The following is a 23,887-nucleotide window of genomic DNA, read 5'->3' as shown; positions in this document are numbered from 1 at the left end:
CATTCCCTTCTCACTCCAGGGGAAGGATACTGTAAAATCTCCATTCCCTCCTCACTCCAGAGGAAGGATACTGCAAAATCTCCATTCCCACTCCTCTCCAGGGGAAGGATACTGTAAAATCTCCATTCCCACTCCTCTCCAGGGGAAGGATACTGCAAAATCTCCATTCCCACTCCTCTCCAGGGGAAGGATACTGTAAAATCTCCATTCCCACTCCTCTCCAGGGGAAGGATACTGCAAAATCTCCATTCCCACTCCTCTCCAGGGGAAGGATACTGTAAAATCTCCATTCCCTCTTCACTCCAGGGGAAGGATACAGTAAAATCTCCATTCCCTCCTCACTCCAGGGGAAGGATACTGTAAAATCTCCATTCCCTCCCCACTCCAAGGGAAGGATACTACAAAATCCCCATTCCTGCCCAGCTCTGGGGCCAGCCAGAGGTTGCATTTGCTGGTTCTCTGAACTACCCAAAATTTCCATTACCGGTTCTCCAGAACCTGCTGGATTTTACCCCTGGTTGTGGCCCACCAGTGGCTAGTGAAGCTGGTGGCAGACTCAGACAGTGAGAAGGTCGTGGAGGAACATGGGCCAGTCCTGGAGTCTGGGGAAGGCTCTGATAAGGGCTCAGTGTCGGAAGCAGAGAGGGGGCCAGAACCGTCCGATAGTTAGCAGCTGCCTTCGGAGTCAGACATCAGTGGGGCAGAAGAACAGCTGGAGCCTGTTCCCAGGGTGCGCATGCACAATATCATTGAGGACTTCCCCATTCAAGGTTCAAGCAAGACAAGATATTCAACTGAAGCTTCACTTGGAGTGAATCTTACCGATAGCGGCTGTGAAATACTGCTTGATCTCATTGGCGGTGAGCACTTTTTCCCATATGATGAATTCGTCAAAGGCACCATGGATGTGGCGTTTCCCTTCACGGCCTTCGGAGCCCATCAGCAAGTTGGAATTGGAGTACCCATAGTTGTAGAAATCTTCCCCGCGGGGGTCAATGTTGTTCAAAGTCCCGTTGATGTAGACCTTCAGGCCCTCCTTAGACTTCCAGGTAAAGAGCACATGAGTCCAATGGGGACCTGGAAAACAATGGATATTGAGGTGATGGGCAGCTCTGTCTCCACTCGTACCTTTAAGTGATAAGCGTTCCTTGGCTCCATTGGTTGAGAAAGGTATTGTTCTGATCCAGCTCCCCAAACACAAGCCCTATGACATGAACTCAAAAGAATCCTTTATTAGGAATGCCGACAACCCCGGCAAAAAGCCCATCCACCAGAAGATGAATAGTTGTCTACCACACTTATTCATCTCCAGGCCTTTTATCCCCAAAGCTAGGGTGGGTCCTCGCTAGCAGCGGTGGCTCTTCTGTCCCAAGGACCGGCCCATAGATTTCAACTGCTCTCCTCTCCTCTGCCTTCTGCGCATCCACACATCAGGCACTGGACCCAGATGTTCCTCCTCTTCCTCATCAGCCACGTCTAGACCTGGGGGCTGTTGACTTTCCATCTGAGGACTGACAGATGGCCCAGGCTCCGCCCCTCTCTCTCTCTTTCTCTGACAGCTCCATTCCCTCTTCCCCGTTGGAGCTCTCAGGTTGCCTTGATGCTGACCCTCACACCCATGCTGTCTCCTCCTCCTCTGATTCAGCTGCTGGAGGAGTCAACGGCTGACAGCCCACAACAGGTTTAGTTAACTAAAGATCAAATGGATAACACTAAAGCAAAGCCAGAGCTGAGGTTTGGGTGCACCAAAACCTTAGGTTTAACTTTCCCTTTCTCGGACGGACACACCCACCATCCAATCAGCTTCGAAGAAGATGTTTTTGAAATGGCCTCTCAGAATGCAAGTTGTCTTGCAACTCCCTCTCACCAGGGAAATGGTCTTGAGAGACTTTCTCCAAGCAGTATAGTCCCAATCAACACTTTCCCTTTCCTCGAAAGTCTTCCTGCTCTCTCTTTCCCGCTCCCCCCAGGGTTTATGGCAAACTGGCACCATGTTGTGGCCCTCCAGCAGCCATCAGAGCTGGCGGCAGATTCAGAGAATGAGGACGTTGTGGAGGAACATAGGCCAGTCCTGGAGGCTGGGAAAGGCTCTGATGAGGGCTCTGTGTCGGAGGCAGAGAGGGGGCCAGAGCCGTATGCCAGTTATCAGCTGCCTTCGGAGTCAGACATCAGTGGGGCAGAAGAACAGCTGGAGCCTGTTCCCGATGTGTGCAGAGCTGCCAGAAGAAGGGAACAGCTAAGGAACAAGGGCCGACTCGGGAGTAAAGGAACATGTGGACAGTGAATGGCCCCTCCTATACGGAATAAAGAGGAGCGAAAAGGGAGTGGAGTCTGCAGGAGACAATTATTGAATCCATTAGGGGGAAGATCTGTTCCTGACTTCTTGCCAAGGAATTGCTGCTACAGCGTGGCGTTTGGAAGATATCGGCCTGGCAGCTTTCCAAGCCTGATAAAGGTCTGTGGTTGTGAAATCTCTTGAAAGACAGTTGGCCGGGACTGGAGAGGAATTCCCTTTCACCTCAATAAAGGAGGTTTTATCGGGATGAGGAGTCGGCTTCGTGTACTTGGGAAGCCTAGGTCACAACACGCCGAATGCAGGAAAGTGCAGGTGTGAGGTGACGGTTCTAACAGGTGATGTCATTGTAATAGTATGTGAGAATGACCTTGGCAAACAGGAGGAAGACCTCAAGGCTAGGCAATGGTCTAGATCAGAGGCAGCTGTATCAACAGAAGAAATAAGAGCGTGGGAATGTCCCAGGCGGGAGCCTGCCTAGTTTCTTGGCCTGCAAAGGAGAAGGGGGAAGAGACATTCTTTCAGACTTGCAAGATCCCCTCTTAATGTAACCTCACAATAAGTAGCCGAAACCAGCAGTGGGTTTCTTGTCTTCCCTAGTTAACGTTTTGGCTGACCTGAGTCATTTTGACAGCTCAATGACTTTTTGTTGTTTTTAAGACTATTGCTAATGCCTCCTGAATCAGGAGGCTCGGTTCTCCATAGATATATAACGATAATTACGTACAAATGATTATGAATTTGGCAGTTTTCCAAATGAGTCACTGCATTTATTTCCACCCACTTTCAATTAAGCTACTTAATTTTGCAGCTCTGGTGTTATATATTTTTTTTCTTTGCCAAGGATTTGTTTGCTTCCACAGTTTGAGCCGTGGAGCCCGCTGCCAAGTGTTCGATCCTGGTTGGCTTCCGAGGTCAGTAAAATGAGGACCCAGATTGTCGGGGGGCAATAGGCTGACTCTGTAAACTGCTTAGAGAGGGCTGCAAAGCACTGTGAAGTGGTATATAAATCTAAGTGGTATTGCTATTTAAAGGCTTTCTGTCTTTAAAATACATTTGCTTTTGATCATGTACCATAAATACATTTGCTTTTGATCATATACCATAAATGAATTTGCTTTTGATCATATACTCAAGGTTTCCCAGCCTTGGTGAGTGGACTTCGGCTCCCAGAATTCTCTAACAATCATGCTTGGTTGGGAAAATTTGGGAGTTGAAGTTCACTGCAGAAACACTTCCGTAGCTATTAAGTAATAGCTACTAATTAATAGCTATTCATTAAGCTATTAATAAACAAAGATGAGTCTTTAACACATAAGGAACGGTTGCAGGAATTGGGTAGGTCTAGTTTGATGAAAGGAAGGACTAGGGGAGACATGATAGCAGTGTTCCAATATCTCAGGGGTTGCCACAAAGAAGAGGGAGTCAAGCTATTCTCCAAGGCACCTGAGGGCAGGAGAAGAAGCAATGGATGGAAACTAATCAAGGAGAGAAGCAACTTAGAACTAAGGAGACATTTCCTGACAGTCAGAACAATCAATCAGTGGAACAGAAGTTGCCTCCAGAAGTTGTGAATGCCCCAATACTGGAAGTCTTTAAGAAGATGTTGGATAGCCATTTGTCTGAAATAGTATAGGGTTTCCTGCCTAGGCAGGGGGTTGGACTAGAACACCTCCAAGGTCCCTTCCAACTCTGCTATTGTATTATTGGATTGTATTATTGGATAACCATTTAAATAGGAGCCAGCTGTGTGCAGCAGCTATCAAAAAAGCCAACACAGTTCTAGGCTGCATAAACAGAGGGATGGAATCAAGATCACATGAAGTGTTAATACTACTTTATAATGCCTTGGTTAAGGCCACACTTGGAATATGGCATCCAGTTTTGTTCGCCACAGTGTAAAAATAAAGATGTGGAGACTCTAGAAAGAGTGCAGAGAAGAGCAACAAAGAGGATTAGGGGACTGGAGACTAAAACATATGAAGAACGGTTGCAGGAACTGGGTATTCCTAGCTTAATGAAAAGAAGGACCAGGGGAGACATGATAGCAGTCTTCCAATATCTCAGGGGCTGCCCCAAAGAAGAGGGAGTCAAGCTATTCTCCAAAGCACCTGAGGGCAGGAGAAGAAGCAATGGGTGGAAACTAATCAAGGACAGAAGCAACCTGGAACTAAGGAGACATTTCCTGACAGTCAGGACAATGAATCCGTGGAACAACTTGGGCACTCCCAGGCAGAAATCTTGGGCACTCCATCACTGGATGTTTTTAAGAAGAGTCTAGACCAGTGATGGTGCAGAAATGTCGCATGCACATGCTCATCAGGGTCATGCTCCGGCAAAGCCAAACTTCTAGCATGCAAGCGCCCCCGATGATCAGCTGGCCAGCACACATGTGCACACTGGTTTTCGACACTGCCACACACACGAAGGACAGCTGATCGTTGTGCAACTGGAAGACAAACAGGCAAGGCTGCATGTGCCGGGCAACATGGCTTCGCATGCTACTTTGAGCATGCATGCCATAGGTTTAGGCATCACAGATCTAGGCAGTCATGTATCTGAAACTGTATAGGTTTGCCTGCCTGAGCAGGGGGCTGGACTAGGAGACCTCCAAGTTCCTTCCAGCTTGTTCTATTCTATTCTATTCTATTCTATTCTATGTTCTATCATTCTATTCTATTCTTTCCTATTCTATTCTGTTCTATTTTCTATCATTCTATTCTATTCTTTCATATTCTATTCTGTTCTATTTTCTATCATTCTATTCTATTATTTCCTATTCCATTCTATTCTATTCTATTTACTGCTCTATTCCATTCCATTCTATCCTATCCCAACCCATCTTATTCTCTTCTTCTCTTCTCTTCTCTTCTCTTCTCTTCTCTTCTCTTCTCTTCTCTTCTCTTCTTTCTATTTCTATTTCTATTCTAAAGAATGCATGTGTTTTAGGAAGAAAAATACCTGGAGAGATAAAACTTGCTGCCCACTTCTTGGAGGTGCGATGATTGAAGAGTTCCACTGAGCCTTTGTGTTCACCGAAGAAGACTTTAAATCTATTAGAAAGCACCTGGTCCCCGTATGCCGGGACAGGCTTCAGCTGATACCCTTGAGTCTTCCAGAAAAAGGAAAAAGTCACACCTAACAGAAGCAAAACACACAAAACAAGGATTGCCAGCTGCATCTTTTAGACCGAGAGATAGATAGATAGATAGATAGATAGATAGATAGATAGATAGATAGATAGATAGATAGATAGATAGATAGATAGATAGATAGATAGATAGATAGATACCGTAGATAGGTAGACAGACAGATAGATAAATAGACAGAAGATATAGATACAGAGAGAGAGAGAGAGAGAGAGAGAGAGAGAGAGAGAGAGAGAGAGAGAGAGAGAGAGAGAGAGAGATGATAGATAGATAGATGATAGATAGATAGATAGATAGATAGATAGATAGATAGATAGATAGATAGATAGATGATGGATAGATGGATAGATGGATAGATGGATAGATAGACAGACAGACAGACAGACAGACAGACAGACAGACAGACAGACAGACAGACAGACAGAGACAGACGGACAGATAGATATCATACAAATTGAGAGAAATACATATAGGTAGTCCTTGATTTACAACCACAACTCAGCTCAACATTTCTCTTGCTAAGTGAGACATTTGTTAAGTGAGCTTGACCCCATTTTACGACCTTTCCTTTCCACCGTTGTTAAGTTAATCCACACCGTTGTTAAGTTAGTAACACAACTGTTCAGTGAGTCTGGCTTCCCCATTGACTTATCGGAAGAGATTCCATGATCCCAAGACACGGCAGCCACCATAAATATGAGTCAGTGGCCAAGCCTCTGAATTTCGATCCATGGGGATGCCGCAGAGGTCATAAGTGTGAAAAGGGGTCATAAGTCACTTTTTAAAGAGGTAACTGGAGTTTCTGATTTTTCTTTTGATTATTTTTTTTTGTCTTCTGGTTTTTCTTTCTTCCTTCCATGGTGCGCAGCGGTTAGAAGGCAACACTGCAGGCAAACTCTGCCCACTGCCAGCAGTTTGATTCTGAACCAGGCTCAAGGTTGACTCAGCCTCCCATCCTTCCAAGGTGGGTAAAATGAGGACCCAGATTGTTGGGGGCAAGAGGCTGACTCCGTAAACCGCTTAGAGAGGGCTGGAAAGCACTCTGAAGCAGTATATAAGCCTTAGGGCTAATGCTAGTGTTCTACCTTTTCCCCTTCCTTCCTTCCCTCCTCCCTCCCTCCCTCGGTGTACAGTGGTTAGAATGCAGTATTGCAGGCTAATTCCACTGACTGCCAGCAGTTCGATGCTGACCGGCTCAAGGTTGACTCAATCTTCCATCCTTCCGAGGTTGGTACAATGAGGACCCAGATTGTTGGGGGCAATACACTGACTTTATAAACTGCTTAGAGAGGGCTGTAAAGCAGTGTGAAGCGGTATATAAGTCTAAGTGCTATTAGAAGATTTCCAGTGGAGAGAAACTCCCTCCGTCGCCATCTCAGGAAGAATGCCATGGATTAACGAGGCTGCTTTAACTTTGAAAGCAGATTTACTGGCTGTTAGCCTGGATCTCGATAGAAATAAGTAAAATGCAGATCCTTAGAGATACCCCCATGCCCAGAGCCAGCCCTGTTCCTATCCAGCAAAGTTTATAACGTGGCCCGTAAACAAGATAAGATGGTCCTAAGGGGAAACGCCTTGATGATACATTAAGACAGATCCAAGGGGAAGAGATTACAGCCCACAGAGGGGAACTGCTAAACCAAACCATTAGCTGCAAACTCTGGATGGACTCTTATCTAGGGAATTCCCGATTTCTTAGGGGCATTATTTTAAGCCGGTGGTTAGCTGCGGTCGTAAACAAATATGCATAAGTTATTCAGCAGGCTGCTTTGCCATTTCCTAAGCAAATAATTTGGATGTAAACCCGTACGAACTATTTGCATAAGCGCTAATGCCTGGAAGAGATTTTACGATGCCCTTAAAATGAGCCTCAGAGAAACCTCCTCCTCCTCCCCCCACCCTTTCCAGTCACGCTGCTAGAATAAAATTAATGAAATAAAATACGAACGCCTATCAAAAAACCACAGCGACGGGGACAATCTGAGACTCACCTTCTGGCTCGCAGAATTCTTGGTTAATAATGCAAGAGTTTTGATAGTTTTCGAAAAGGAGAAAAGTTGCTCCCTTGATGTTTGGGATATAAGCCCCTTTGTTTACGATCCCTTCCACCATATCTGAGGAAGGAAAGGGGATGAAAAGACATTACAAGAGGCAGCTTTTAAGATTTTCCATCACCACAGAAGGATAACCAGAACAATTTTACTTATCTTTTTTTTCCCCACCCAACACCAGGAATCCTGTCAAGGATGCTTTTTTCAAAAGGCAACTGGAGAAGGAGGAGGAGGGGGAGATTGGATAGCCTCTTGTCTGAAATGGTATAGAGTCCTCTGCTTGAGCAGATGGTTCGACTAGAAGACCTCTAACGTGCCTGAATTGAAAAAGACGTTTCGCTTCTCATCAAGAAACTCCCCCAGTTTTGACTGAAAGTGAAGAAGAACTGATGAAGATTCTTGGATGAGAATCAAAACTTCTTCTTCCTCAAGGAAAAAGCAGTTCAGTTGCCTTTTGGAGAAAAAAAAAAGCACCTTTGAGACAAATATGACCTGGATGACTTTGAATCTCCATATACCCCAGGAATCCTCCTTCTTCTTCCAGCCATTCATGTGGAGCCGTTCCCGAACTGAGGGGGCAGAGTTTCCCCCTAAATTTAGCAGAAAGATACGAGGAAACACTCTCCCAGGGGTGGGTTCTGGCGGGCAATTTTTTAAAGTGCAATTCAAATTTTCCTGCACATGCGCAGAACTGAAAAACAAGATGGCGCTTCCAGTGACCCAGGCTGCCAAACCATTACAGGTTCAGCTGAACTGGTCCGAACCAGTAGGAGCCCAGCACTGGTTTCTTCCAAGAAACAGGCTGGCTGAAAGGAGAATGAAAGATTTCAAGTCAATACGGGAATATGAGCAAAATCACAAAGTTGGATTTTCTTTTGAGGTTGAAGTTCTTGAAGGAGCCATCATTTTAAAGCCTAAATCAGGAGCATAAACAAATAAAGGCCGTGTGTTTTATCATCTGAGAGGATTTTGACAAGCCGGCACTAACAGCAGCTATGACAACGCTAGGTAACGGTAAAGGTTCCCCTCGCACATATGTGCTAGTCGTTCCCGACTCTAGGGGTCGGCGCTCATCTCTGTTTCAAAGCCGAAGAGCCAGCGCTGTCCAAAGACGTCTCCGTGGTCATGTGGCTGGCATAACTCAATGCTGAAGGTGCACGGAACGCTGTTCCCTTCCCACCAAAGGTGGTTCCGATTTTTCTACTTGCATTTTTTACGTTCTTTCGAACTGCTAGGTTGGCAGAAGCTGGGACAAGTAATGGGAGCTCACTCCGTTACGCGGCGCTAGGGATTCGAACCGCTGAACTGCTGCCCTTTCTGATCAACAAGCTCAGCGTCTTAGCCACTGGGCCACCACGTCCCTCGTGACAACACTACCAGACCATCAAACAGGTTGATGGACTCAAGAGAGCTTCTGTAAGTTTTCCCTTGGGTTGTTTAGTTTCTGTTCTCCAAGAACCGCCCCAAAGCTTCTTTCAGCTCCGTGTTAAAGCAAGAAAAGAAGCTTATCTTTCGACCCAATTGGATTTCAAGATCCAAAGCCTCTTCACAGTGGCGTAGAGAACGCCAAAGTCATACCTAAAGCTTGACACATAGAATAAGTTTGTTTAGAATTCTCACCTACGGTTGCGGAGACGTTAGAGTAGGCAGAATCATTGGTATAAACAAAAGTAGAGTTATGATAATGAAGCAGAGTGGAGCTGTGGGATCTTAGCACTGCATGAGACAAGAAAGAAAACAAACAAACATGGAATGGAAAAGCAACACCACGAATACATGCAAGGTGGACACGAAATCAACCAGATCATGTCTCTCAATCAACATCATTGCAACGCGTTCCACCTTCCTGGGTTTAGAGCTAAAAAGGAGACCGCTCCAATGGAAAATTAAACTGTCCCGTCTGAGAAACAATGGCTCATTAAAAAAAGAAAAGACTCTCACACATGGACAAGGAGAACATAGGCTTAAGACAGGGGTGTCAAACTTTATTTCATGAGGGCCACATCAGGGGTTGTGTTTGACCTTGAAGGATCAGGCTGGGCATAGCCAGCATGATGTCACTTTTGTCAGGGGGCGCCTAGGGGCGCCCGAGAACTCTGCCAGCCAAAACAGGCCCCCAAGCTCCGTTTTCAATTGCAACGGCCTCCTGCAGCCCTCTGCCAGTGGAAAAAGAGTTTGGGGACTTGCTAGACGTCACTGTTGAAGGACATACTGATAACTATCCATTCTTCATCTCCAATGTAGACAATACTGATCTAGAACCCACTGGGAATTTGATTTGTCCTAAAACTTCTTAAGGTTTCTTCAATCCCCTCCCAATCTTAAGTAATACCATATTTTCCCTAAAATAAGACTGGATCTTATATTACTTTTTGCTTCAAAAGACGCATTCGGGCTTATTTTCTGGTTAGGTCTTATATTTGGGGAAATAGGGTACTAAATGCATCCATCTGACTGACAATCTTAACTGGGCTTATTTTTGGGGTAGGGCGTATATTACGAGCATCCTGAAAAAATCATGCTAGGACTTATTTTCCAGTTAGGTTTTACTTTTGGGGGGGGGGAAACAGGGTAATATCACAGGAAAAGCACGTCCTGAAATATCCTTCTTACGAAAAGAAAAATTACAGCTGGGTTTCTGACGCTGAAGATTGACGTGGAAATAATAAGCAGGTGTGAACCGTTTGTACGTGGGAAAATAAATACCATGGCCACCAAGCCATCAGCACCCATCCCTTAAGCCATCTGAAATAGAAGGATGGTTGCTAATAGATTCGGAATCTCCCATTTATGTTTCAATCATTGTTAAAGCCTTTTACAGTTTATGCTAACCCAAAAAAAAATCCTGTTCTGCAATTTTTCTCTTGCAGGAAACAGGATAACATGAGTATCGTACGAGGAATCTTGTCTGGAAGCCAAGTTGAAAATGCCAACTCACCGCCCCGAGTCCCTTCCTGGGAGAGGGGCGGTCTAAAAATCTAAGAAAATAATAATAATAAAATAAATAAATAATAATAACTTCTGCCAAAAAAAAAAATATGGCATGCCATTGAGAGAGACAGAACTGGAACTGGCTTTGTGAAAGTGCCAAACACAAACACACACAATGGATAAACATGGCGGGCAAAGTGGACAATGGTTCAAGGATCAATGAGTGACAGGAGTGAACGGCATGAATGCTTGACGGAAAGACGTGACAAGGATGGGAAGAAATACCAATGGATGGTGCCTCCCAAAGCTGTAGAGGATGCATAATTTGGAGGGCAATATCACAACTAGGGATGGGTAATCTCTGGTAAACAATGGACCAAATCTTCCTCATCTCTGGGGTCCACTTTTATTGTCAAAACACGGCATGCAGTCCCATCTCAAGACTGTTCAGAAATAACTCAAGTGGCTTCCATGGTGCACCACAACAGTCTTGGAACCATCTAACCTCAAGAGACATCTAAAGGAAAATAGTTACATGGAATACAACATATAGCTCTGTATAACACATATTGGAATCTAAATGGTCCCCGTTGGTCTTCCCTCTCCATCAGCCAATTTGTGATGTGATAGCTCAAAAAGAAAAGATAATGGCAAAATTTCTCAAGTCATTAATACACCAGACTGTGACGAGGCAATGATACTCTCTCAATACAGTTGCAGTTTTACCCTCTTAACTGAGCCAAGGAAAATCTAATTGTCTAGATCAGGGTTGTCAAACCTACCTAGGAGGAGGAGGAGAAGGAGGAGGAGAAAAGGAAGAGGAGAAGGAGAAGGGGGGAGAGGAAGAAGAGGAGGAGGAGGAGAAGAAGAGAAGAAGAAGAAGAAGAAGAAGAAGAAGAAGAAGAAGAAGAAGAAGAAGAGGAGGAGGAGGAGGAGGAGGAGGAGGAGGAGAGGAGAAGAAGAAGAAGAAGAAGAAAGAAGAAGAAGAAGAAGAAGAAGAAGAAGAAGAAGAAGAAGAGGAGGAGGAGGGAGGAGGAGGAGGAGGAGGAGGAGGAGGAGGAGGAGGAGAGGAGGAGAAGAAGAAGAAGAAGAAGAAGAAGAAGAAGAGGAGGAGGAGGAGGAGGAGGAGGAGGAGGAGGAGGAGGAGGAGGAGGAAGAGGAGGAGGAGGAGGAGGAGGAGGAGGAGGAGGAGGAGGAGGAGGAGGAGGAGGAGAAGAAGAAGAAGAAGAAGAAGAAGAAGAGAAGAAGAAGAAGAAGAAGAAGAAGAAGAAGAAGAAGAGGAGGAGGAGGAGGAGGAGGAGGAGGAGGAGGAGGAGGAGGAGGAGGAGGAGGAGGGGAGGAGGAGAAGAAGAAGAAGAAGAAGAAGAAGAAGAAGAAGAAGAGGAGGAGGAGGAGGAGGAGGAGGAGGAGGAGGAGAGGAGGAGGAAGAGGAGGAGGAGGAGGAGGAGGAGGAGGAGGAGGAGGAGGAGGAGGAGGAGGAGGAGGAGGAGGAGGAGGAGAAAAAGAAGAAGAAGGAGGAGGAGGAGGAGGAGGAAAGGGGGAAGGGGGAGGAGGAGACTGGATAGCCAATTGTCTGAAATGGTATAGGTCCTCTGCTTGAGCAGGGGGTTGAGTAAGAGTAAGAAGAAGAGGAAGAGGAGGAGGGAGGAAGGTTATTATGTGATCCTTGGTGGTCTCTGAACTTGGTGTTTTCTTGTTTCCTAATTGGGTCATGAAACATCTGCCAGAAAACGCCAAGTTCAGAGACCACCAAGGATCCCGACCGTTCAACTTTCAGCTGCAAATATTCTTTTCTGTCAGTATCATATCTTATCCTTGGAGACCATTCCTTCTTCGGTCTACCTCCGTCGGTGTCCTTTAATTCGTGGATTCCTTCTACGGTCTCCAGAGGCCAATAATGCGATGCTTGAGCGAGAACACGGAAACCTATCGAGAAAGTACAGCAGGACCAAAGTCATTCCCTTTGTGAGAACTGAAACAATTGCGCATGATTTCTCTATTTATCTTCCCCTCCCCTCTGCTTCGATCCATTGTGGGTTCTCTTGAGTTAAAGTTTAAATTGAAAAATGCTCGGGACGTGGACCTTCCTCCGTTTTTAACTCTGGTGAGATCAGTTGAGAACTGACTAACTTTTGAGAAGATCCCACCCAACAAATTACTGAAGGTCTTTGGCTTTTCAAGGAACCATTTTATGAACTGAGGTAACCGGTATTGATAAGGAAAGGTATGTTCCTTATCAACTTCTACTCAGCACTGAAAGAACTCAACCCTAAGAAGCGGAGATTATTACAAGCCGTAGCTGTGAAAGCTGTGATTTTAATATTTCCTTGTGCAGTATAAACACTCAAGCACACAAGTGTTAAAACCAACAAGGGCGGTAGAAATCTTGAGCTGGTAAAGAGAAACGGAAAATAATAAATCTTTGCTCTCAAAGTGTTCAGTGAGAGAAACTCTGCCTGGTTAGAATAACAAAATACACTGCTGTAGGAAACAAGGGCTGTAGCACCCATCATCCCCCACCCTTGCGCATCCCGGCTGTGGCTAAGAGGAGTCGGAGTCCAGCAATATCCAGATGGCTGCAGGTTTCTCAACTTTGCCTAAAAACTGTGGGGCTTCCTGCGATGCATATTTTTAGCCTGCTCCTGAAACGAATCCACAAATGTAATAGATTGTCCTTAAATTTTGACTATGTTGCTTGCTCACTTCCTGGCAACTCAGAAAGGAGGGCAGACAGGGATAGAAAGCGTGCCAAAAATATGGTTGTGGATTAAAAGGGAAAAAAAGAAAAAAGACCTTGCAAACAAGTAGCACCAACGATGCCGCAATGAAAGCGTGCTTCCAAAGCATTCCAGAAATCTTGTAAAAATACAAGTCTCCAGTTCTTATAAACCACAACTTTTTTCTCTCTCTGATGACTGGACCCCTCCCTGTGATTTATGGAAACTGGTGCCTAGGAGGTAGGAAGTGAAGTGGTTAGACAGATCCTCTTTCAATTAAAATAGGTGTAGGGATCGTTAGCTTCTCCACTTTACATTGAAAAAGCTAGCTGCATTCTTGGGAAGGGAGTAAAACAACAAAATAGCAGAGTTGGAAGGGACCTTGGAGGTCTTCTAGTCCAACCCCCTGCTTAAGCAGGAAATCCTAGATAATTTCAAACAAATAGTTTTACAATCTCTTCTTAAAAATCTCCAGTAATGGAGGACCCATAACTTCTGGAAGGAGGTTTAATTGATCTCACTGTTAGGAAATTTCTCCTTAGTTCTAGGTTGCTTCTCTCCTTGATTAGTTTCCATCTCTTACTTCTTGTCCTGCCTTCAAGTTAGGGTTAGGGTGGCAGTCCCTTACACACTGGAAGACTGCTATCATGTTTCCCCCAGTCCTTCTTTCCATTAGACCAAGGTAAAGGCAAAGGTTCCCCTCGCACATATGTGCTAGTCATTCCTGACTCTAGGGGGCGATGCCCATCTCCGTTTCAAAGCCGAAGAGCCAGCGCTGTCCGAAGACGTCTCCGTGGTCATGTGGCCAGCATGACTCAATGCCAAAGGTGCACGGAACACTGTTACCTTCCCACCAAAGGTGGTGCCTATTTTTCTACTTGCATTTTTTACGTGCTTTCGAACTGCTAGGATGGCAGAAGCTGGGACAATTAATGGGAGCTCACTCCATTACTCTGCACTAGGGATTTGAACCGCCGAACTGCCAACCTTTCTGATCAACAAGCTCAGCATTTTAACTATTGAGCCACCGCGTCCTTTCATTAGACTAGACATACCCAATTCCTTAACCGTTCTTCCTATATTTTAGCCTCCAGTCCCCTAAAAGCTACTTCAACTTCTTGTAAGCGCTTATCAAGAAAAATATCATCATTCTTGGTTTAGGGGATTTAGGGCAGGGTGTAAAAGCTAGTAATTTTCATGAGAAAATGCAGTATTACTGGACTCTAACATCATCCAGTCTCAAAATTAGCAGCTCACGTTGCCTAAGGGTTGAGTTGTCCCCAAAGTAAATCAGTTTTTTTTAAACCTGTTGGTTTTCTATTGTAAAAATCAAATTGAGATAACAAGACAAGCTGAAAGTCTGAATTTCAAAGGAAAAGCGTTTTTAAAAATATATTAATACTTTGCAATTTAGCATTGGGATCCAGAATGGAAAATTTAAAAATAACTCCATGGTGGTGATTGCCTAAATTGTTTGGCCAGATGGATCTCGTGTGAGACAGAAAAGGCAGATATACAGTACTTCAGTCACACCTGAAAAGTTACCAGCTTGCCATTCCTGCTTTGAAATGAATTCTAGGATTTGGTTGCTAGCATTAACGGTTCCTTCATTTTTCTTGAGTTAGGACTCTCTCAAGTTGCTTAGTCTACCAACCATCCAATCTTTGCATATTGCCGAGTGTACACTGTGGTTGAGTAAAGAGTTGAACTCACAGCTCCTGGTAGACTACTACTGCCAGTACATCCCTATTTTGGGAGACCTTCTTGAGAGCTTTCCAAATTCCTCCCATGTTGACTCTCAAGCCCAAGGAACAAAGCCCCTATCTTGGTGAGACCCAACCCCAAGTGTTGACATCCCAGCCAATGCAACCTTCTCAACAACCTATTTCTTGTTGCAATTTGACGTTCTCAACCATCTATCTAAGCGTGTTTTTGCGGGAGATGGGAAAGACAAAGGAGAGGGATGCATCAGCAATCGCAAAGCAAACTTTCAAAAGTTTCGAGAAAGCAAAGATTCCTTACCAGGATGTTTTGGTCGCCAAGTATGAGTGCTGTAAACCTGCATGTTAAAAATATGTAACAGATAACGTGAATAGGATTCAGAGCAGCAAAGGTTTCCGAAGAAGAAAAATTTAAAAAAAAGAAAATTAATAATAAACGCCACAGGTTTTCAAGACCATTACCTGAAATAAAATCCACAACAAGAGATAGCCAAATTGCACCAGCCAAGTTGCCATGATCCTTTGTCTCGTTGCAAACCAGAAAAACGACGCTGAGGTGAAATCTCAGTTCACGGTGATCATAATATCATTAATAATGAAACTTCCAGTTCTCCATCATCATCTGGTCATCTTCTTGTGTTTTCAAAGGGTGTTTTCTAATCATCCATACAAGACCATTCCGTCCGACTGGTTTGGGGGAAGGAGAGGAGGGGAAAATGAAACAAAACCCAACTCTTCCCCGAGGTCTAAGAATTAAAGAGTTTCAAAACGTGGCTGATAAATCCATTCCAGGGAAAGAAAAAAGGAAAGAGGAATAATAAAGAGCGGAGGGGGGGGGATAAACTTGGGATGATGACAGAGGCAAGTTTTCTCTTCTCCAGCTTTCGCTAACGGCTTTGCCTTTTTAGATTTGTCTTCATTTGATCAGATGTCACTGGGGGGAAATGGAATTTGGCTTGCTTTCACACACACGCACGCACAGAAAGAGAAAGAGAGAAGAAGGTGCCTCGGAGAGTAAAGAGCTTAAATATTTCTTCCTTCGGGGCCAAGAGGGGGAGGGATTGTGTGGTGTGAAGCTGTTCGTTATTGGGGAGACCTGTCTCAGGCATACACACCTCCAGCCCTCATTCTCCCGGAGTGTGGAGCAAAATCAAAGTGATGTCAGACTTTCTCTTCAAACTTTGTCCCATTTGGGTATTCTATTTATATCACATTACCAACAAGTGGCTTCCTCTTCTGGGTCCTAGCACCAGTCAGTTAGAAAGAACGAGAGTCAGGAGATGTGAAGATAGCCAGAGAAGAAAAGAAAAACAACAACAACAGAGGGAGAGAATCAAGATCACGTGACGTGTTAATACCACTTTATAAGGCCTTGGTAAGGCCACACTTGGAATACGGCATCCAGTTTTGGTCGCCACGATAGAAAAGATGTGGAGACTTTAGAAAGAGTGCAGAGAAGAGCAACAAAGAGGATTAGGGGACTGGAGGCCAAAACATATGAAGAACGGTTGCAGGAACTGGGTAGGTCTAGTTTAATGAAAAGAAGGACTAGGGGGGACAGGATAGCAGTCTCCCCATATCTCAGGGGCTGCCACAAAGAAGAGGGAGTCAAACTACTCTCCAAAGCACCTGAGGGCAGGACAAGAAGCAATGGGTGGAAACTAATCAAGGGGAGAAGCAACTTAGAACTGAGGAGGAATTTCCTGACAGTTAGAACAATTAATCAGTGGAACAACTTGCCTCCAGAAGTTGTGAATGCCCCAACACTGGAAGTTTTTTAGATGATGGATAACCATTTGTCTGAAGTGGTGTAGGCTTTCCTGCCTGGGCAGGGGGTCAGACTAGAAGATCTCCAAGGTCCCTTCCAACTCTGCTATTCTATCCTATTCTATCCTATCCTATCCTATCCTATCCTATTCTATCCTATCCTACCCTATCCTCCCTTTCACTGCACCCCATTCACTCCCATCACCAGCCTCAGGTCTCCTTTCAATGCAAATGCCATTTAGGGAAATAACGGAATGAGGCCTTTAATTCCCATGTGGCTGGTGGAACTCCCTGCCACAGGATGCAATCAATGGGCTTTGGTGTTTTAGCCACGGCAGGCAGCTGGGTGACTTTGGGCCAGTGCCCCCCTCTGGAGACTAAAACATAATCACGAATAGTTGTGGGAACTGGGCATGTCTTGTCTAACAAAGAGAAGGACTAGGGGTGACACTATCATCCTCTTCCAATACTTGAGAAGGCTGTCAGAGAAGAGAGGGTCAATTTATTTTTCCAAGCACTTGAGAGCACGATAAGGAACAATGGGTGGAGATTCTCCAGAGGTAGATCCCCAACCTTGAACTCAGAAGAAATTTCCTGATAGTGAGAACAATGAATCGGTGGGATGACTTGACTCTAGAACTTCCATCACTGGAGGTTTTTAAGCAGAGATTGGGCAGCCATTTCTCTGGAATGGGTCATTAGGATCTCCTCCTTATGCAGGGGGTTGGACTAGAAGACCTCCATTGTCTCTGTCTCTCTTTTTTTTTAAAGGATTTTATTGATTGTCTATTGTTTACATTTTGTTAGTGCTTAATAAACATTGTGTTATCCGGGTTGTTCAATGCGCTTAACAATACAGATTGCATTCTTAATCTCCACCTCTTTCCCCCCCCCCCCCCAACCATTGGTAAAATAATGTCCACGTTAAATAATATTCTGTGTCTTCTTTCTGTTTAATCTTCAGCGTACGTCTGTCCATTTATTCACAATCTAGTATCTTCCTCATTATCTCTTCGTCTTGCCGTGTTTCTTCGTTTTTCCAATAGAGCAACAGCACTTTCTGAAAACTTATATACCGCTTCACAGTGCTTTATATCCCACTCTACGTGGTTTACAGAGTCAGCCTCTTGCCCCCAACAATCTGAGTCCTCATTTTACCCACCTCGGAAGGACAGAAGGCTGAGTCACCCTTGAGCCAGTCATGATTGAACTCCTGGCAGCCAGCAGAGTTAGCCTGCAATACTCCATTCTAACCACTGGGAAGGAAGGAAGGAAGGAAGGAAGGAAGGAAGGAAGGAAGGAAGGAAGGAAGGAAGGAGAAAAGGAAGAGCAATAGCAATAGCCTGTAGACTTATATACTGCTTCACAGGCCTTTCCAGCCCACTCTAAGCGGTTTACAGGGTCAGCCTCTTGTCCCCAACAATCTGGGTCCTCATTTTACCCACCTCGGAAGGATGCAAGGCTGAATCAACCTTGAGCCTGTCAGGGTCGAACTCCAGGCTGTGGGCAGAGTTAGCCTGCAATACTGCATTCTAACCCCTGCTCTACGATGGATGGATGGATGGATAGATGGAAGGAAGAAAGGAAGGAAGAGCAATAGTAATAGCACTTATATACTGCTTCACAACGCTTTACAGCGGTCTCTAAGTGGTTTACAGAGTCAGCCTCTTGCCCTCAACAATCTGGGTCCTCATTTTACCCACCTCGGAAGGATGGAAGGCAGAGTCAACCTTGTGCCTGGTGAGATTTGAACTGCCAAATTGCAGTCAGCCGGCAGTCAGCAGAAAGTAGCCTGCAGTACTGCACTCTGACCACTGCGCCACCACAGCTCTTGTATATTTGTGCAAATATATTCCTGGCTGCTGTTAAGACGTGCAATATTAAATATATAGTTTGCTCATCAGGTTTTCCTGATATTATACCTAATAAAAACAGTTCGGGTTTAAAATCTACCTGTTTTCCTATCATCTTTTCTAACCGCTTATGTATTTTTGGCAAAAAAATATATTGCTTTGACACAAGTCCACCACATATGATATGTCTCTTCTAACTCTGTTAGTCTAACAAAACGAAGGTAACAGGTCTTCCAATGTTTGATGGGTTCTCCTCACACAGAAGAGAGACTCCCCAAAGCACCTGAAGGCAGGACAAGGAATAACGGGTGAAGATCATTTGAAGAGAGATCCGGGCTGGAGCTAAGGAGGAATTTCCTGACGGTGAGAAGAAATAATCATTGGGACAACTTGCCTTCAAAAGTAGTGGGTACTTCATTGCTGGAGGTTTTCAAGAAGACATATAGCTTTTAGCTGTACAATTTGGGATGAAAACCCTTGGAATGGTGTGGGAGGAGGAATGGATTTCCAGAGGAAAAAAATGGGAGACTACAAGAACCATTTGCATCACTCAGGGGACCCTGAAGACACAAATAAACCTTCAAGTGCAAGTACACAGTATGGCTAGGGAAGAGAGGGACCAGGGGAGACAGGAGAGCAGTCTTCCAATATTGGAGGGGCTGCCACAGAGAGGAAGGGGGTCAAGCTATCTTCCAAAGCACCCGAAGGCCGGAAAAGGAATAATGGATGGAAAGTGATCCAGGAGAGATTCAACCTGGAAATAAAGAGATTTTTTTTTCCGACAGAACAATCAAGCGATGGAACAGAAGTTGCCTTCAGAAGTTGTGGGAGCTTCATCCCTGGAGGCTTTCAAGAAGAGACTGGATTGCCATTTGTCAGAAATGGTGTGGGGTCTCCTGCTTGGGCATGGGGGGGTTGGACTAGATGACCCCCAAGATCCCTTCCAACTCTGTTAATCTGTATTTGTATGACCTGGATGACTGGGAATCTCTACAGACTTTTAGCTATACAATTTGGGATGAAAACCCTTGGAATGGTGTGGGAGGAGGAATGGATTTCCAGAGGAAAAAATGGGAGACTGCAGGAACCATTTGTACCACTCAGGGGACCCTGAAGACACAAATAAACCTTCAAGTGCAAGTACTCAGTATGGCTAGGGAAGAGAGGGACCAGGGGAGACAGGAGAGCAGTCTTCCAATATTGGAGGGGCTGCCACAGAGAGGAAGGGGTGAAACTATTTTCCATGAAGGCCAGACAAGGAATAATGGATGGAAAACTGACCAAGGAGAGATTCAACCTGGAAATAAGGAGGAATTTTCTGACAGTGAGAACAATCAACCCACGGAACAGAAGTTGCCTTCAGAAGTTGTGGGAGCTTCATCCCTGGAAGCTCTCAAGAAGAGACTGGACTGCCGTTTGTCAGAAATGGTGTGGGGTCTCCTGCTTGGGCATGGGGGGAGGGGTTGGACTAGATGACCTCCAAGGTCCCTTCCAACTCTGTTAATCTGTATCTGTATGACCTGGATGACTGGGAATCTCTACAGACTTTTAGCTATACAATTTGTGATGAAGACCCTTGGAACAGTGTGGGAGGAGGAATGGATTTCCAGATGGAAAAAAACTGGAACCATTTGCACCACTCAGGTAACTCTGAGGGCTCAGATAAACCTCCAAGGGCTTCAACGACCCTCTAAAAGGAGGCAAATGACCAGCTCTCTGCAAGGAGTATAAATCCTTCCATTCCCCACCATCCAGTCAGAGCTGAAGAAGCTTCTTGGGTGAGAAGCAAAACGTCTTCAAAAGAAAAAACAAACAAACCAGAAAGTCCAGTTGCCTCCTGAAAAAAGCACCTTGGGGTGACTCCAAAGATGGAGCACCCACAACTTAAATCTGCAGATTTTCTGCTCTCAATGACCCCCAAATCCCAACTACCTGAAAAGCAGCGTGGTCCTTGCACGAGGACAACATCCTCGAAGTTTCCCGGCCTCCATATTGTTACATAAAGCTTGGTGTTTATTATCTGAACCTTTTGTCAGCTGTGGCTAATTATAATCCAAGCTGTGTCTGCTTCATTAGTTGCTCAAGATCACCACCTTCAGGCGGAACCATGTAGGTACACATTAAGGAAGCATTTTTTATTTATTTTATTATTATCAAGCATGAATTAGCTAACAGATAGAAGCATAAACATATTATGAATACATAATTCACAATCAGGTTATGGAAGCATTTATTTATTTTATATAATTTATTTATTTTATTTATTTTGCTTATTTTATTTATTTTATTTCATTTATTTTATTTTGTATTTATTTTACTTATTCATTTCATCAAGAACGAATTAGATAACAGATAAAAGTATAAACAGGTTATGGAAGCATTTATTTATTTTATATAATTTATTTATTTTATTTATTTTGCTTAGTTTATTTATTTTATTATTTTATTTTATTGACTGTACTTATTATATTTATTTATTTCAAGCATGAATTAGATAACAGATAGAAGTATAAACATATTATGAATACATAATTCATAATCAGGTAATGGAAGCATTTATTTATTTTATATAATTTATTTATTTTATTTATTTTATTTTATTTATTTTATTTTAGTTATTTTATTGATTGTATTTATTTTATTTATTTATTTATTTCATCAGGCATGAATTAGATAACAGATAAAAGTATAAACATATTATGAATACATAATTCATAATCAGGTAATGGAAGCATTTATTTATTTTATATAATTTATTTATTTTATTTATTTGGCTTATTTTATTTATTTTATTTCATTTATTTTATTTTGTATTTATTTTATTTATTTATTTCATCAAGAACGAATTAGATAACAGATAAAAGTATAAACATGATTATGAATACATAATTCATAATCAGGTTATGGAAGCATTTGCTTATTTTATCTTTTTATTGATTTTATTGATTTTATTTTATTGATTTTATTATTTTATTTTATTGATTGCATTTATTTTATTTATTTTATTATTTATTTATTTCATCAAGCATGAATTGGATAACAGAGAGAAGTATAAACATGATTATGAATACATCATTCCCAATCAAATTATGGAAGCATTTATTTTATTTTATGTTATTGATTTTATTGATTTTATTTTATTTATTTATTTATTTCGTCAGGCATAAATTAGATAACATATATAAGTATAAACATGATTTTGGATACTTGAAATGGATAGGAATGCAAGGGAATATTAGGACAGGGGAGGTAGGCAAATTGATGCGCTTATGCCCTTACAGACCTCTTAGGATTGGGGTGAGGTCAACAGTAGACAGTCTAAAGTTAAAGATTTTGGGGGTTTGGGGAAGAAACCACAGAGTCAGGTAGAGCATTCCAGGTGTTGACCACTCTGTTGCTGAAGTCGTTATTTTCTGCAATCGAGTTTGGAAAGTTTGTGGGCGAACAGAACCAAAATAGAAGCTTATTTTGCTTTCCTTATCCGGACAGGAAACCTAAGGAGTATCCAGGAGGCGAGCGGAAACAGGAAACGGCTAAATTCATGGACAGTGCAGTGATGATTCATGGTGGACAGAACTCACCACTGAGTTAGGTGTAGCACTAGAAGAATATAATAAGGGGGATTTTATATTTAATGTTGCACATTTTGATGGGAGGAAGAATTGTATTTTCACAGTATTGTGAAAATGAGGAAAGAAGAGAGATAAGAAGATGTAATTTTTAAAAAAAAAATTAAGATTGCACAGAAATGGATAGGCTGACATTAAAGGTAAAAGAGGTACAGAATACTTTCAAATATGGAATATAGAGATATAGAGATAGATGGGTAGGTAGGCAGGCAGGCAGGCAGAGAGATAGAGATGAGATTAGATAGATGGATATATAGATAGATAGATGGATAGATAGATGGATAGATAGATGGATAGATAGATAGATGGATGGATAGATAGATGATAGATAGATAGATAGATGGATGAATGGATAGATAGATAGATAGATAGATAGATAGATAGATAGATAGATGATACCTAGGTAGGTAGGTAGGTAGGTAGGTAGGTAGGTAGGTAGGTAGGTAGGTAGATAAAGGTAAAAGTTCCCCTTGCACATATTTGCTACTCATTCCAGACTCTAGGGGGCGGTGCTAATCCATGGTAAATGGATGGAGAAAGGGAGACAGAAAGAGAGAGAAAGAAAGAAAGAAAGAAAGAAAGAAAGAAAGAAAGAAAGAAAGAAAGAAAGGAAGGAAGGAAGGAAGAAAGATAGATAGACAGACAGACAGACAGACAGACAGACAGACAGACAGACACACACACACAAACACACACACACACAGAGGCAGACAGGATGGGCAGATGGATGGATGTGGGGATGGAGAGAAGGAGAGATATGGGAGTGACATGATGACAGACAGACAGACAGACAGGCAGGCAGGCAGGCAGGCAGGCAGGCAGGCAGGCAGGCAGGCAGATCTTGCCAATTCTCTGGAACAGTAATTGTTCTGGAACAGTAATTGCCTCCAGAAGTTGTGAATGCCCCAACACTGGAAGTCTATAAAAAGATGTTGGATAGCCATCTGTCTGAAACGGTATAGGGTTTCCTGCCTAGGCAGGGGGTTGGACTAGAAGACCTCCAAGGTCCCTTCCAACTCTACTATTATTGTATTGTATTGTAAGTGGTCACTAGGAGTCTATATTGAGTTGAAGGCACCAAATAACCCCCAAAACAAACTAATGCATTAATCTGGAAGATGTAAGGACTCCTACTTCGGTCAGGGGGTCAGACTAGAAGACCTCCAAGGTCCCTTCCAGCTCTATGATTGTACGATTCTAACATTCATGGACTCCATGGCCCATCCTGAATATGCAACTTGCAAACAAACATGCCAACATTAAAATGGGTAAATGTTTCCCTTGTACTTATGTGCTAGTAATTCTTGACTCTAGGGGGCGGTGCTCATCTCCGTTTCAAAGCCGAAGAGCCAGCACTATCCGAAGACGTTTCCGTAGTCATGTGGCTGGCATGACTCAACGGCGAAGGCGCAGGGGATGCTGTTCCCTTCCCACCAAAGGTGGTCCCTATTTTTCGACTTGCATTTTTTACCTGCTTTCGAACTGATAATAACAACAACAACAACAACAACAACAACAACAACAACAATAATAATAATAAACTTTTATTTCTAGACCGCTACGTGGCACTAGGGATTCGAACCGCCAAACTGCCTACTGCTTTCTGATTGACAAGCTCAGCCTCTTAGCCACTGAGCCACCGTGTCCCTCAATGTTAAAGTAAACACATCCAAATAATCTGTCTTCCTTTTCTTATACACACACACACACACACACACACACACGAAGCGAAGGAGCAAGCACTTGAGGTTTCGCTTGCAGTAGTTATTACACAAC

The 23,887-nt window shown here is 43.5% G+C and overlaps 1 protein-coding gene across 2 annotated transcripts in view; it reads right to left on the bottom strand.

The window, feature by feature from the left end:
• ADGRD1 (adhesion G protein-coupled receptor D1) overlaps positions 1-20,500 on the bottom strand; it is a 158,862-nt gene extending 138,362 nt beyond the window's left edge. Inside the window, exons 1-8 of one of the 2 annotated variants that reach the window (XM_081966884.1) lie at positions 20,415-20,500; positions 15,325-15,549; positions 15,164-15,200; positions 12,267-12,350; positions 9,114-9,209; positions 7,434-7,556; positions 5,255-5,431; positions 823-1,077 (exon numbers count right to left, since the gene is read on the bottom strand). In XM_081966884.1, the coding sequence (XP_081823010.1) occupies positions 823-1,077; positions 5,255-5,431; positions 7,434-7,556; positions 9,114-9,209; positions 12,267-12,350; positions 15,164-15,200; positions 15,325-15,378 (826 nt within the window). In that variant the 5' untranslated portion in view covers positions 15,379-15,549; positions 20,415-20,500. Of the gene's footprint in view, positions 1-822; positions 1,078-5,254; positions 5,432-7,433; positions 7,557-9,113; positions 9,210-12,266; positions 12,351-15,163; positions 15,201-15,324; positions 16,032-20,414 lie in introns of those variants that run through there. The other variant, XM_081966885.1, reaches the window with a different exon arrangement.
• Between the last annotated feature and the right edge of the window lie 3,387 nt (positions 20,501-23,887).

The sequence above is a fragment of the Natrix helvetica genome, assembly GCF_964273705.1.
Source record: "Natrix helvetica genome assembly, chromosome: 14".
Lineage (NCBI taxonomy): Eukaryota > Metazoa > Chordata > Lepidosauria > Squamata > Natricidae > Natrix > Natrix helvetica.
The sequence above is the reverse complement of the archived record's forward strand: the minus strand, read 5'-3'. Positions and strand labels throughout refer to the sequence as shown.